Source organism: Convolutriloba macropyga, chromosome 5, assembly GCF_964194025.1.
Source record: "Convolutriloba macropyga chromosome 5, txConMacr16.3, whole genome shotgun sequence".
NCBI lineage: Eukaryota > Metazoa > Xenacoelomorpha > Acoela > Convolutidae > Convolutriloba > Convolutriloba macropyga.
In genome coordinates this window covers 75,973,727-75,988,838 of record NC_134472.1, presented here as the reverse complement: position 1 = coordinate 75,988,838, position 15,112 = coordinate 75,973,727, and the positions used below count along the sequence as shown (strand labels likewise).

The window sequence follows — 15,112 nt, the reverse complement described above, 5'->3', positions numbered from 1 at the left end:
CGTCGAATCAGTGGTTAGGTAGTAAACCGTGAAAACAGTTTTTGTGAAACAAAAAATGCAAACAAAGCGTAGCACGAACTTAAAAAAATATAGCTGGAAGAATTCTGGAAAATGCTCGAAGAAATGCTTTTGCAGAAAAACTTTCTCTTTTTGAAATGACTAGTATGATAAAAAAAACAATGAAGACTACATTTAGTTAAATAGCAATTGAAACAGAGAACTAACCAATTATTTATTTAAACAAAAAATTAGAATAATTCAATTAATTCTTCATATAATAGAATTAATTGGTTAATCAAAGTACACAAAAGAAGAAGTACAGAGAAACCACGCAGTTAGTTTCATGTAAATGATAACAATGAACTGCTCTGACAGTGTTAGGATAATAGACAGTACACAAAATGCAAACCAACTTATTTTGATAAAAAGAGAAATAAAAAGAATTAACGAAATTAGCTTCGTTTTAATCAATTTTGTTACAAATTTGTTCTCAATTTTGTTTTCTAAAAAAAAATCTACTTCACGCCAAGAAACAAAAATAATGAATTGTTAATCTACGCACAATAGGCGTCTATTCAATTCCAGCTGGACACAAGTATAAAAATAAATAAATCGATAAATTAGCATGAAAAGTAGCAGCATAGTTGAAAAAAATTAGCGCTTTAGCGCTTAAAAAAACGAATTAGCGCTTAACTTTAATCTGTAAAAATCTTCGGTTCTATACCATTACAGCCGTCACAAAATTCTAGCTCCTATTATGGTATAAATAAAAAGATCGGGGGGGGGGGCTATACGCTTTAAGCGGGGTGGGGGCTACAAAACAACCCTAATACTAATACTACAGTCAATTTGAAGTAAATTTTAAAAAGGCGCGTGTGAACAAAAAATGCACACACTGAAACAAATCTTTTTACACCTCAGACTCTAGCTAACTCAAAAGAGCTCAAACTACAACAAATTTAGCTTGTGCCAAATATCCGATTTTAAACTCACTCAAACATGTTGATCAAATAAAGACACTTCTCCGATACTTGACTTCGAGCCGAAAAACAGTAGAGCGCCTAAATCAGTCGTTTGAGAAGAAATCAGCGGCTTTAGAAGTTACATTAAATAAATGAGAATCCCAATAATGCGGTGAACTAAATCTGTAATAAATACACGAGAACAGAAACAACGCATCAGAGATAGCATCTGTTATCTAATCTTGCAGCCTCTGGGTTGCTCAAATTAAATGAAACAGGAAGAAGCGCAATTTTATTTCAAAACATCAAAAATTAAACGTTTCAGGTTAAAAAACTCGAATTTTAAGCTACAAGAGACAAAATTTCTGGAACTAATGCCTATAAAATCGATTGGGCGAACACAATTTTTGTAGCCATTAGACGAAAAGCTTAAAATAAATATTTGTGGACATTAGGCGAAAATCTTGAAATAAATATTTGGTCTCCAAAATCCACATGACGCTATAAATTACACGTGCCCTTAAAAATTGTCTCTAGCTTATCAAGAAAGACACAGTTGCTTCTTAGAGAAAATTAATCTGGCATTTCAGTTTGTGTACATCCAGCAATTATAGCGACATTTTCTACAGCTCTAAACTGTTTAGAACAAAGGCGCAAAATTTTTTTGATATGTTCTCTACTCTTTCCTCCGTATTTTTTTGCATATTCTTTTGACCAAATACTACCAAATTGTAACTAAAGGATGCAATAGTTTGCAAAGAAGCAGTGAATTTCACATGTGCTTTGTTACCTCATTTTTAAGTAAAGACAATTTTTAGAGACACTTGAGTCCTTTATTAGGTATTCGCCTCTATTGTACACAAATTTTAATGCAAAATTTCCGCCAAATGGCTACAAAAGTGTTCGCATAATCGAGTTTTTGCCTAATATCCCATCCCCCGAGACCACAATTTACGGAAAACAGGCAAAAGGTATCTGGATTTTCAGCAATTATGTTTGTCTTTTTTCTGGAATTGAGAAAAATCAAAATTCTATCGATTTGCAGCTGACTCTGTTTTCCTTAGAATTTGAAGAAAACAGAAATCAGAATGTTATTGAAAATTCTCTTACTGAAGATGCTCAACAGTCAATTTACTGTAATTTTGCTATTGTAACATTTACTTTTGTTAACGAGTGCATATTAACACCTTCATAATCGTATCTCAAAACTGTTACGGGCAGTCCCACCTACTACTAGGCTCTGCAAAACAAAAACACACATTATTTAGGTCGCACAGGTTGATGAAAACACTTTGTTGACTGAAAAAAGAAGGCAGATCCACATTTTGCACTTCTCAATATTGACAGAGGAGAAAAATTCCAACAACATCCCAAAACTGCATATTTAATTGAACGTTTCAATTACACTAACAGAAAGCAATCGAAGAATAAACATAAACATTACACTATACAAAACATGGGGTTTAGGCATACAAAATCAATACATCTGACCATAAAAATATCTATAATTGCAAAACTGCCACAATATTGACAACGGCAACCGATATGCATGTATTATATGTTAATTTAAGTCAGTTTAACAAAAAAAAGCTGAATAAAAAGCATGCGCAAAGTTATCGGAAAATAGCCTCCATTAAATCCCATGATCACGCAGTTTGTATTGAAAGAACAGACTTTTTAACGTGCGTTCTACTGTCATTGAATATTGTACTACGACAAACTTCTGCTTCTTAATGAGATGAAACGATTATCAAAATCAATACCAATAAACATTAAACGTAGTACCTAAAGTTAATAAGAAAAAAGTTCCAATACTAGATATCTATAACGTGTACTTAAGGCTTTATCCAGTCTCTAATTTGCCTTTCGTTCTTTGATATTCATTCAATACATTTTTGAAAGCTGAGCAATTTTGAGCAGTATACTCTGAACCCCAAAATTACCCATGAAACCACACACAGCTTTGAAAGGATTTTACCGGCCACAAAAGATGACAAATAATGAAATATGACAAAATTTTAAAAATTGAAAATTGCAAAATTTATTGAAAGTTGCTGAATTTCTCGATATCAAAACCTTTAAAACGATTTTTTTTTGTTTCGTGACTCTGTCCAATAACCCATTGGCAAAACCTAAAACAGATTCGCTCAACAATAAATATCGATAAACTCAGAAAAAAAACAGGAAAGTTCGAAAAATTTGCAATTGAAAACTTAACTGCTGAAATTCGCGATATTAGGTCAATAAACTAAAAAGGTCAATAAACCAAAATTCGCCAAAAAGGTCAAAAAAACTAACAAAAATCAAAATCTAAGATTTAAAATGTTATCAAAACATTGCTAAAAATGGTTATATTTAAATCGTGACAACCATTCCATAGCCTATAGAAACTTTGCAGCAACCTATTATCAAAACCTAGAAAAATCCTGGCCCCTGAGGCTGGAAAAATGACAAAAAAATTCAAAAATTAGAACCAATTGGCGTGTTTTATTTGCAGTACCAAAACATAACTCAGAAAATTGATATAAAAAGCAATTCTGTCTTTCAAAGTACCTTTATCAACAAAGAAAAATGTCAATTTAAGACTGATCAAACAAAAAACTCAAAAACCAACCAAAATACGTTAAAAGTTGCACTATTTTGGGCTCAGAGTTCATCAAAGGACGTTTAGCCTTAAACTGAGGGCTTCCCAGCAACTGCAGCGCTATAATCACTTGAGGGACTACTAAAGTCAGCTATGAGCCTGTAATCAAACTTAATGCCAACTGGTCGCTACCTGTTCATCCCGCTGTGAAATATCAAAGTCAAGGAAACATGTGTGAAAACATCTTCTAAAAAACAGAGTACCAATACAATGCAATTTTTGGATTTTAAAAAACCTAGAGAAGGCCAGTAATGGCACCGGCTATCTCTTTGCGGCTATTAAATAGCGCCTAAATAATAGCCGTTTAGAGGCTGATACTAAAACTTCACTGAGATGAAACACAAATTGGCAAACAAAAACAACCGACTAACACGAGGCGAGTTGCTCGCAAACGGATGACGAGCGGCTGGCTTTGTCAGTAGCTAGCTGTGGCTTAGGTAGGCTAGCGAAAGCTTAACAGAGAGGTGGAAACAAAAAAGGTGCATTAATGAGCAGGTTATCTTAGTGGTCTCGGGGGGGGGGGGGGGGGGGGCAAGCGTGAGGTTTTAGGGGGTGCAATAAGTGGGCATGGGAGTGGAGTGGGATGAAGTGAGGGGTAGGGGGAGTGTATGTGTGTTGGGGGGGGGGGGGGGGGGGTGAGGGCGTTACCCCAACTTCATTATTTTGTATTCTCAGCAGTCCCGATGATTGTACGCTTAGAGACTGGTGAAACTGTACGGGAACTGCTCAGAAAATTAATACCCTCCGTTCTTTTTATCCCGTTTTTTAGGACAAAAATTCGAATGGTGACAAGAAAAAAAACTCAAACAAAAAGTCGGTAGAACAAAAATTTGCATTAAAAAACAAATTCCAATGCTCAGAATACACTTGAGAGAATAAATGCACATGGTACTACTCCTTTTGGCACAAAACACCCTTAAAAACAAATTTTATTACCTTACTGTTACATATAAGAGATGCATTCCGGAAATTCGAAGAACTGTTACTTGTGATTAATCACACAAACATAAGTACCTGTTGATCTAAACTAATTTGGTCAAAAACTTCAAGTTGGGATATCTCATATAGTTTGAAAGGGGTTTTGTGAATTTCCCATTGAGTTTTTCTACATCGTGTGAGATTTCCATCTCAATCGAAACGGGACAAACAGAGGTAGCAATTTACTCGCACGGCGAAGAGAGCAACCAATTCACTCATCTATGATGTGTCCGACACACCTCCCCATTTTTGGCTATTTTCGGCATTAGTGACCCTGCTATTGCTTTACAACTGCTAGACACAAATACAGCAGTTTCAAATCAATACCGGTTGCCGATATATTTTAGGTTAAAAGCCTTTCACATTACAATAAAACATACTGCAAATAAGGCAAGACGTCATCAAGTAAAATAAATTGCACGTTATTCATTACAGGTAGAAGCTATAAGGCACTCTATGTTTGGGAACTGTGGGCTTGCCTTCGTTTCTCATAGTACTGTCTAACTAGTTTACTCTGAATTGAGATTGAATCGCCAAATTCACCCGGAGTCTCTTCGCTGATAATTGGGTTTGATAGTGACTGAAGACTTCCAACTCTGGGTGATGATCTTGGCCTCAGGTTGTAGCACGAACGACGGGTTGGTGTCGACTGCTGGAACATTTCAAACACCGTCAAAAGATTTAATGAGTAAATGATTGTGAGCTATATTTGATACAAACATAAACGACTATACATCGGAAGAATTGCTCTCGAACGACTAGTGGGAGCTCTAATCAATACCAGCCTGCTTCAGTCGGGGGGGGGGGGGGGAGGGGGAGTTTAAATGGGACTAAAAAGTTCAATAGTGGGCTTCAAATAACCACATTAGAGGTTAAAATATACCACTATTAAGATTTAAAGTGAAAAATGGCACCAGTTTCGGCGCACTTTTCATTTGATTTTTAGTATTAAATTGCCGCCAATTGAATTCAGCTGCTTGAAATTGTGATTGAGAGAGAATTTTAGATCACGCGAAACGCAAAAAGTCAAGGGCGTAAAAGTCACTCGAAAAGTCAAAATTGTCAAGCGAAAATTGTCAAAATTGTCACACATAAAAAAGACACCGTTTACAATGATTGCTATGAACTTCGTTCAAGAGCAATTAAAAACAATCAACAGCAGCTTCAAAGTACAACAGATATCTATGGAGCCAACAGATAACATACCCGGCAGATTGCCGAAAAATAGCCGCCGTTGATTCCAATAAGCATGATTGGGATTGAAAGAATAGAAGATATTGAAAAAAAAAAGATTTTTGTACAAAAACATTTTTTAAGTCCGATTTATTTTGATGGCATTTCGTAGTTGAACATAACGTACTTCTGTTTCTTAGAGAGAGGCTACAGGGGCTACTATCAATACCAATAAGCATTAGAGATGGCAAGACTAATAGGAACGACGTTCAAATAGCGGTTATCTAAAATTGGGCTTTATGGGTTTATCCCGTTTCTATTTCTGACTTCAATATTTTATACTGACTCTGTTCATTTTGAATTGCTTTGATGAGCAACTGATGTTCAAATTCACTTTTAACAGAATGAGAGAAGAGAGAAACTAGCCTAGAGAAGTCAAAAAGATATCACGCAAAATGCTGAAAAAGCGGCAAAATGAGGTAAAGCGAAACATTTTTTTATTCGACGAAGTAAAAAAAAAATAGGAGCGCTATAATAGCCGGCTGAGAAGATGAGGGCGGCTATTAATAACAATCTTAGCACTTAAAATTATCTTGAACTGAAAATAAATCAGAATGCATAAGCGACATCCAGAAACAATTCCAGCTGCTTTTTTGTACAAAAAACCTTTCTAATGCATACGAATCACGTCTAGCCATCTATTTAGATAAACAAATCAAAATTATACGCATCCAAATAGCCATATCTTTTGGCATCAAAATACCTGTACCACTTTCCTAGAATTCGTTATTACATCTTCATCTCCAGCAAGCACTCAAAACTTCCATAAAGGTATGAATCATTGCTTGTAGATATGAAAAATGTACTTACATTATTGAGTGACCTATGCTCATTGGTACTGTTTGCCCTTCGTGTGCTATCAGGGACTCGTTCTTCGGTTGACACCGAACTTTCATAACTTGCTGTACTTATTGCATCTGATTCAAAATCAGACCATTTCTCTTCTTCTTCGCTCTCACTTTCAGTGCCATTTATACCATTATCAGAACCATCTCCGCTTGCATCATCATCATCATCACCATCTGAACTGCTGGCATCACTGAGCGTTTCGTCCGACATCAACGTGTTAAAAGCTGCTCCTAAAAATATGAAGTACGTAAAATTTAAGCACTTGTTCCGATTGCTCCCGAAGATACTTCGAAAATAGACCGACAGTTTCACGTGAGGACTATAAAAAGCTGTGAATTGTGTTAAACCGGCAAGTTTTTTTTCAACAGTTGAAGAGTGAGATTTATTATCCAAACTAGCAGGCCCGCAAAAGCATCACAGAATCATTTGCAAGAATAGACGGTTAAAATAAAAATTCAGGTTTCTTTGTACCACCTGGGGCTAGAACATAAGCCACTCGTTCAAAAGCAGTAGGTACTACGTTTCGTTACCGATGTGTTTGGTTTGTGTATATTACCCTAAGTGCCAACAATTTTTTGTCCAACGACGTTTTTGGCTTTGCCACCTTGAATATTTAGGGAGCGCTAAGACTTGTACAGATAACGAGATTCTACGTGGTGGCCTAGCGTAACTCATGTTTTACGTTACGCTGAATGTTAAAGGAGCGTTTATAACATGCGATGATACGGAACTTTAACATTCGAAAGTGAAAAGAGAGAGAAAGAAACGAAAGAGAAAAGACAGAAGAAAGAGAGAAAACAAAGGCAGAAAAAAAAGAACAGGAAAGAGAAGAGGAGAGTAAAGGAGAAAAAAAGAGTAAAGGAGAGAAGATAGAAAAAAACAGAACAGAAGAACAAATACAGAGAGAAGACAGACAAAAAACCAAACAAAAGAGATAACCGAAAAAGATATGAAAAAAAAGAAAACCAAGACAGAAAAGAAAGAGCTAAGAGAGAGAGAAAAAAAACGAAAAACGAAAGACAGAAAGAAAAGAAAAGAAGAGAAAAGCAAACGATTAAAAGAAAAGCAATAGAAAAAGAGGGGGAAAAGAAAGCAAAAAGCGAGAAAAAGAGAAACGAAAGGGAGGGAGAAAAAAGAGAGAGAAAAAAGAAATTTAGACCAGAAAGAGAAAAACAAGGGGTGAAAAAAGAAGAGAAAAAGACAAAAAAGAAAGAGAAAAGCAAGAGAGAAAAAGTTAGACAGAAAGGAAAGAGAAAAGAAAAACAAAGATATGACAAAAGAAATACGGAAAGGAAAGAGAAAAAGCAACAGAGAAAAGGAGAAAAAATGACAGAAAAAAAGAGAGAAGAGAGAAAGAAAAAAAGACAGAGAGAAAGAAAGAGAAAATGCAGAGAAACGAAAGAGAAAATAGAAAAATTAAAGAGAAAAGCAAAACAGAAAAGAAGAAGAGAAAAGAGAAAGTGAGACAGCCAAGAGAAAAAGGGAGAAAAAAAGGAAGAAAGAAAAGAAGGGCAAAGAAAAAGAAAAAAAATTAAGAAAAAAGGCAGAAAGGAAAAAACAGAAAAAAGAAAAGAAGGAGAGACAAGAAAGACCAAAATGACAGAGAAAAGAAAAAAAGCAAGACAGAAGAGAAAGGGAGAAAAGAAAGAGAAGAAAGGCAGAAAAGAAAGTGAGAGAAAGGAAAAACAGAAAAGAACAAAAAACAAAAGAAAAAACTTGTAAGAGGAACGAAAGAGAATAGGAGAGACAGGTAGGAAATGAACAGAAAAGAAAAACAAAGAAAAGAAAGTGAAAAGGAGAAAAGAAAGAAAAGAGAAGAAAGTCAGCAATAGAAGAAAGGCAGAAAGTCAAAAGAGAAAAGAACACAAAACAAAAAGGGAAAAGAAGCAGAAAAGTGCAAAGAAAGACAGAAACGAAAGACCGGAAAGAGAAAAGAAAAAGGCAAAAAAAAGCAAAGACAGCAAAGAAAGAGAAAAGAAAGAGATAAAAAAGATAGACAAAAACGAAATAGAAAAAAGCGAAAAGGAAGAATTGCAAAAGTGAAAAAGAGCAGAAAAGAAGGGTAGAAAAGAACGAGAAAAAAGCAAGAGAGAAAAAGAGAGAAGACAGAAAAACTGAAAAGTGAGAGAAAAGAAAAAAAACACGAAGAAAAAGAAAATACAAAGAAAGAAAGGGCAGAGAAACGAAAGAGAAATTTGAAAAATTAAAGGGAAAAGCAAATCAGAAAAGAAGAGAAAATAGAAAAAGGAAAAGCCAAGACAAAAAAAGAGGGGAGAGAAAAGGACAGAAAAAACAGAAAACAGAAACGAAAGATAGAGAAAGAAGAGAGAAACGAAAGAAAAGGGCAAAGAAAAAGCAGAGCAAAAATAAAAAAGACACAAATGCAAAAGGCAGAAAAGAAGAACAGGAAAAAGAAAAAAGAGAAAAGAAAGAGAGACACGACCAAAATCGAAAAGAAAAAGAAAAACGCAAGACAGAAGCGAAAGCGAGAAAAGAAAGAGAAGACAGGCAGAAAAGCGAGAGAACGGAAAAACAGAAAAGAAAGAGAAGAGAACAAAAAACTAATGAAAAAAAACGAAAGAGAGGAACAAAAGAGGAACGAAAGAGAGAAGAATGCGAAACAAAGGCAAAAAAAGAACAGAAAAGAAAAAGAGAAAACGAAATTAAAAAAGGGAGATAAGGCAGAAACAAAAGAGAGAAAGGCAGAAAAGAGAAAAAAAGAGAAAAGAAACTAAAGAGAAAAGTAAGGAAGAGAAAAAAGCAGAAACTAAAGAGGAAAAAAGTGGAGACAGAAACAAAATACAGAAAAGAGAGAAAACGCAACAGCAAGAACAGCAAGAGAGAAAATAAAAACAGAAAAGAAAAAGCAAGAGATAAAAAGATGGACAGAAAGGTAAGTAAAAAGAAAAAGAAACGAAAGAGAAAAGACTGAAAAGAAAGACAGTAAACAAAGAGAAAAAACAAGAGAGAAAAGCAGAGAAAGAAGAAAGAAGAGAAAAGGCAGAGAAACAAAAAAGATACAAAAAAGATACAAAAAAGAAGAAGCGGAGAAAAGAAAGAGAAAAGCAATTCAGAAAGGAACAGAAGAGAGAAAAGCAAGAGAGAAAAAAGGAGAGAATTGAAAGAAAGAAAAAAAGACAGAAAAGAAAGAGAAAAGGAAGAAACAATAGAAAAAAGAAAAGCACAAAAGAACACAGAAAAGGAAAAAACAAAACAAAAAGAAAAGAAAGACGGAAAAGGACAAAAAAGGAGAAAAACAAGACAGAAAAGAAAGGCAGAGAAAATGAGAGAAACAAGAGATAAAGGAAACACAGAAAGGAAAAAGAAAAGAACAAAAAACAACAGAAAAACCTCATAAGAGGAACGAAAGAGAATAGGAGAGACAGGCAAAAAAATGAAAAACTAAATCAAAAAATGAAAAGAAAAGAAAAACAGAGAATAGAAAGTGAAAAGGAGAAAAGAAATAAAAGATAAGAAAGGCAGCCAAAGAGAAAAGGCAGAAAGTCAAAAGATAAAAGAACACTAAAACGAACAGGGAAAAGAAGCAGAAGAGAGCAAAAAAGACAAACGAAAGACCGGAAAGAGAAAAGCAATAGGCAAAAAAGAGAAAGCAAAGACAGCAAAGAAAGAGAAAAGAAAGTGATAAATAGACAAAAACGAAACAGACAAGAAAGCGAAAAGAAAGAATTGCAAAAAAGAAAAGGAGAAGAAAAGAAGGATGGAAAGGGACGATAAAAAGCAAAAGAGAAAAGAGAAAAAGACAGAAAAAATAGAAAAGGCAGAGGAACAAAAGAAAGTTAAAAGAAACAAAAAAAGACAGAAAAGAGAGAAAAAGAAGCATTACAGAGAACAGAGACATAAACGAAAGATAGAGTAAGATGAAAGAGAAAAGAAAGAAAAGAAAAAGCAGAAGAAAGGCAGAAAAAAGAAAAGCGGAGAAAGGCAAAAGAATAGCAAAAAAAGAAAAGAAGGTTAAAGAAAAATAGAAAGATAAAAAAGAAAAAAAGCAAAGAAACAAAAGAGAAGAAAGACAGAAAAAAAGAGAAGAAACAAAAGAGAAAAAGAAAGGAAGAGAAAAGAAAGAGATAAAGAGACAAATAGAAAGGAAAGCGAAAAGAAAGTGAAGAGAAAGAAAGCAACCCTCAGTGGTTAAACTCAATGTAAGGTTAACTTCAGTCGAATGTCAACAGCTCAAGGTCTCAACCGCGCGCACGCACACACACACATACACTCTCGCAAACAAGTTCACACACAAACACCAGGATAAAAATCAGTGGTTGTACTTCATGCCATGGTTAACATCAGTTAAATTTCATCAGTTGAAGGTCACAAACACACACACACACACACACACACAGAGTGCGCACGAAAACACACAGTCACATAGACGAAAGCGGTCAAGTTAAAAGAACGTTCGAAAACAAATCGAACGTTTGAAAACCAAGCAAACATTCGAAAACTAATAAAACGTTCGAAAACGAAATGAACGTCCCAAAACCGAAAAGATCAAAATGGTCATTTGAATTCCTACGTGCACATACGCGCGCGGGCACACATACGCATGCACGCTCACGGACACACGCACGCACACACAAATACACATGACTCACCCGAAAGCTGAAACCAAGCCATTACCACAGAGCACGGTGCATGTTCAAGGACCGTTAAAACATGTGAAGATTGGCACTTAATCATGGTATTATAGCATGCATGCATTACGCTCGGCCGCATGTTTAAGGGACGCATAAACATGGGAAGATGAGATAAATGCATAAACATGGGATAGATATAGATAGAAGATAAATACATAGAGAGAAGATAGATAGTGACAGGAGACATGGAGCACGAAAAAGTGTGAAAAGAGGAGAGAATTGGAGAAATGAGAAACCGATGCGACGTTAATGGACAAAAATCCCGATAAATACGCGGCTCATCTGTTTCTTAGCTCAACTCATTGCGCTTTTGCCTCTTAACTCACAGACCCCGGTTCGAATCCGACTGTTGCCAGTCGCTTTTTGCCGAAAAGCATGTTAAGGGGCTGTTAAAACATGTAAAGATTAGCAGCTTAAACATGGTGCCTTTTATGTCGAAACTGAATTAATATATAGATTAATTCAAAAATTAATGAGCAACATCTGAAATTGCTCATTCGTTCACGAGATAATTTATGTGTTCATTTTAGCTTTCATTGACTGCTTTAACTCAACTTCTAATTCACATAGTGAATTAGAAAGCGACAGACACTTACTCAAGACAACATTCTCACAAAGCAAACGATATATTTCAAAAAAACAATCAAGTTCATCAGGAGGTTAGTGAGCAAAAATCCCGACAAACTACGCGCCTCGCCTTCTCCTTAACTCAACTCATTGCGCTCCCGCTCCTCAACCCGTAGACCCCGGTTCAAACCCGATTGTTGCCAATCGTTTAAACCATGTTTAAGGGCCGTTAAAACATGTGAAGATTTGGAGCTTAAACATGGTGCCTTTTATGTCGACACTGAATTAATATATAGATATAAATGTCGGTTCGAGCTGTGAAAATTCCGATAAGAAAATATTGTGCACTTTAACTGGTCGTGCAGTGCAGCAAATAGAGCATAACATTATAGCATCTCTTTTGGAAAATGAAAGCAAAAAACCCGCTAATATCGGACAAAATGATATCAACCAAACAACAGGACGGGGCTCGTGTGTAGCTTGCTTCCGGAGTGCGGTTAAGGAGTTCATTAAGTGCATCGAATGATGTAATTAAAGTGATTCATTTGACAAGCAGGCCCCTAATAGCAAATTATATGAAGAAAAGGAGGCTTGTTAATGTGCGTTTGCACATGGTGCTCAGAACCGAGCTCATCTACATTTTTGACATAACTGTCAACCGAAGAAAGAGATAATCAAAAATAGATATTTGAGTTTAAAAAAGCGTTACACAAGCTACTAAATGAATTACATAATTCCATGCCTCCTTACAGCGCCCAAAAGATCGACCATAAATAAGACTACGGTAGAAAAAACAACAAAATAAGCAAAAACAGAAAACATTTTTCACGGCAACAATTCAACATCTTAACTTAAAAGCACCTAGTAACAACCTCAAAATGCAATTCAATAAAACTTTTAACAACACAAATTAACTTTTTCGTTACTACAAAGCAGATGGGACTTTACATTAATGAGACTAGGTAACAAGTTGACAAAAAGAAATAATGAGGCGAATTTCAAAAATCAATCAATAATTTCAAAACCAAATATTTCCGAACGTCTTAAAAACTATTAGCTTCTAACAAAATAATCTTGATAAATTCACTAAAAAGTTGTCACGAAACAAAAACAAGCTATCTTTGATGAGACAAAACCACAGAAACAGACTAAACATGAAAACTGCAAAAATTACAAACAATTTGCGCAAAAACAAAACATTCAAGCAAGAAAAAACTTTCGCTTTTATCTGAATATTGTCTTTCATTTTAGATGTTAATTAAACTATCACAGTTAAAATTATACTGAAAGATCATTAGGATCTGCTATTACGCGAATGTGAAAGAAGAGAAAAAGGAACACAAATATTCATCTGTAACAAAACTTTTATGGAAACTAAAAATGTTGAACAAACAAAACATCAGTTCAGACGTGATATCAGTAGCCAATTTAATATTCGAACTACAGGGAAGATGATGGGGCCTCTCAGTGATGAGAACTAGATACAAGTTGACAAACATAACAACGAAAACTAAAACGTTTAAAAAAGTTTGAAAACAAACATTGCAATAAACTTTAAGGTTATTTGCTATAAACTCACTGCATTGAGCAACTTCGCTCTATCATTCCTCAGTTAGAGCCTAATGAGCCCTCTCAGCCTTTCACAACTACATAAAGAATAAAATACAGGCAAAAACAGCAAATGAGTTTTTGCAACAATATGACTTCAAAAAAAAAAAAAACAACACATATGAACAAATATATTAAAACCACGGAACTTTTGAAAACACTCATAGTATCAAAGCCATAAAAATCAATAGTTTCCAACGGAAATCAAAAAAGAATAAATTATTATAAGTGATGTCTGGATCGGAAAGCAATAGTTTGTGTCATCAATGAATGATCAATAAGTCATCACAATAAGTCGTATGACTATGAAAACGACAACAATTACAGGCAAAAACAAAAAAATCAGTAGAAAAAGGCGAGAAGACATTGTCAAAGCCATTAAAACCATGCGTCTTTTTCTTAAATTTATCTATGATAAGTTGAACGTATTTCAAAAGTATCCAATAGGAAAAAATAATCAAAAATTAAAAATCATTCGAAAACTCTTGGCATCGAAGTCATAAAGACAACAGTTTGAAGATAAAGCCGCTAAGCAGATAAATTTGTTTTGCAGTAAAAAAGAAAGCCTTCCTGTCAATAGTGGGACTGACTTACGGTTCACAGAAACAAGTTTAAGATCTTTTAATACTCAAAAAAAATTTCCGAAATTTTTCGAAATTTCCGAAATGAGTCGATGCAATAGAACTACAAAGTTTTATCAAAATCTCAAAAGAAAATCAAAATTTCAAAAAAAATTACGGAAACTCAGAGTCGGAGCCATTAAAAAAATGAGCGCTTCCTTGAAAACGAATTATTTGTTCATTGTGCATCATTTGACTGTAAATGAGGTTTGTCATTAACAGAACTTGGATTTGAAAAGTATCTAGTCTCTAATTGACTTGAAAAAATGTGAAATGGTTTTTAAAATATCAGCCCTCATATAGAAATTGATTTTTTATTTCTATTTATAGTAAACTTCCCTATGAGACGAAAACTACCCTTTTTATGGCCTTTTGTCTATTGAAAGCCAAAATTGTTTCATTTATAACATAAAATGTAAATTTGAATAGATATTTTTATAGAAAAAATCTTAATTTGAACAAGTGAAATTTGAAATTTCAAATTTGAGCATAGTGCCATTACACAGTGCGTCTGGATGGGTCAATTTGCACCCAATAAGCTGGGGAGGGAGGCACAAAAGGAAACGATCCAGAATTCTATTTAGATAGACCTCAGGATAATTCACTTTCTCAAAAAGATGTCAGCAGAAATGAAGTTAGAGCGTGATTGAGCCAAAACCTCATACGAAGAGATTTAGAAAATGACTTCATGGGCAACAATTCAGCTGCATAGTGGTAAAAGTTAGGAAAACAATCACTCATTAAAAACAAATACAACGGGACAAGTCCTGTCTTTCATTGAGTAAACAAAAAAAAACAATACCTAGAAATGACAAAAAATGGACTCGAAAAATCATTTAAAAAATAAGATCAAATAAGGAAAACGGTAAAAAATCAAAGTCGCACTCAAACACAAAACCAATTGCAAGAATGCTAATTTTTGTTTAAACACCATTTTCTCACTCAACATTAAAATTAGATTGCAAAAATTTCACGACGCAAAACCTTTCGTTCCACTTC

At 34.6% G+C, this 15,112-nt stretch overlaps 1 protein-coding gene across 1 annotated transcript in view; it reads right to left on the bottom strand.

Moving 5' to 3' along the window:
* Window positions 1-4,589: 4,589 nt before the first annotated feature.
* LOC142340265 (uncharacterized) overlaps window positions 4,590-15,112 on the bottom strand; it is a 30,808-nt gene continuing 20,285 nt past the window's right edge. Inside the window, exons 8-9 of the mRNA XM_075390829.1 lie at window positions 6,628-6,896; window positions 4,590-5,236 (exon numbers count right to left, since the gene is read on the bottom strand). Of these exons, the coding sequence (XP_075246944.1) occupies window positions 5,039-5,236; window positions 6,628-6,896 (467 nt within the window). The 3' untranslated portion in view covers window positions 4,590-5,038. The remainder of the gene's footprint in view (window positions 5,237-6,627; window positions 6,897-15,112) is intronic.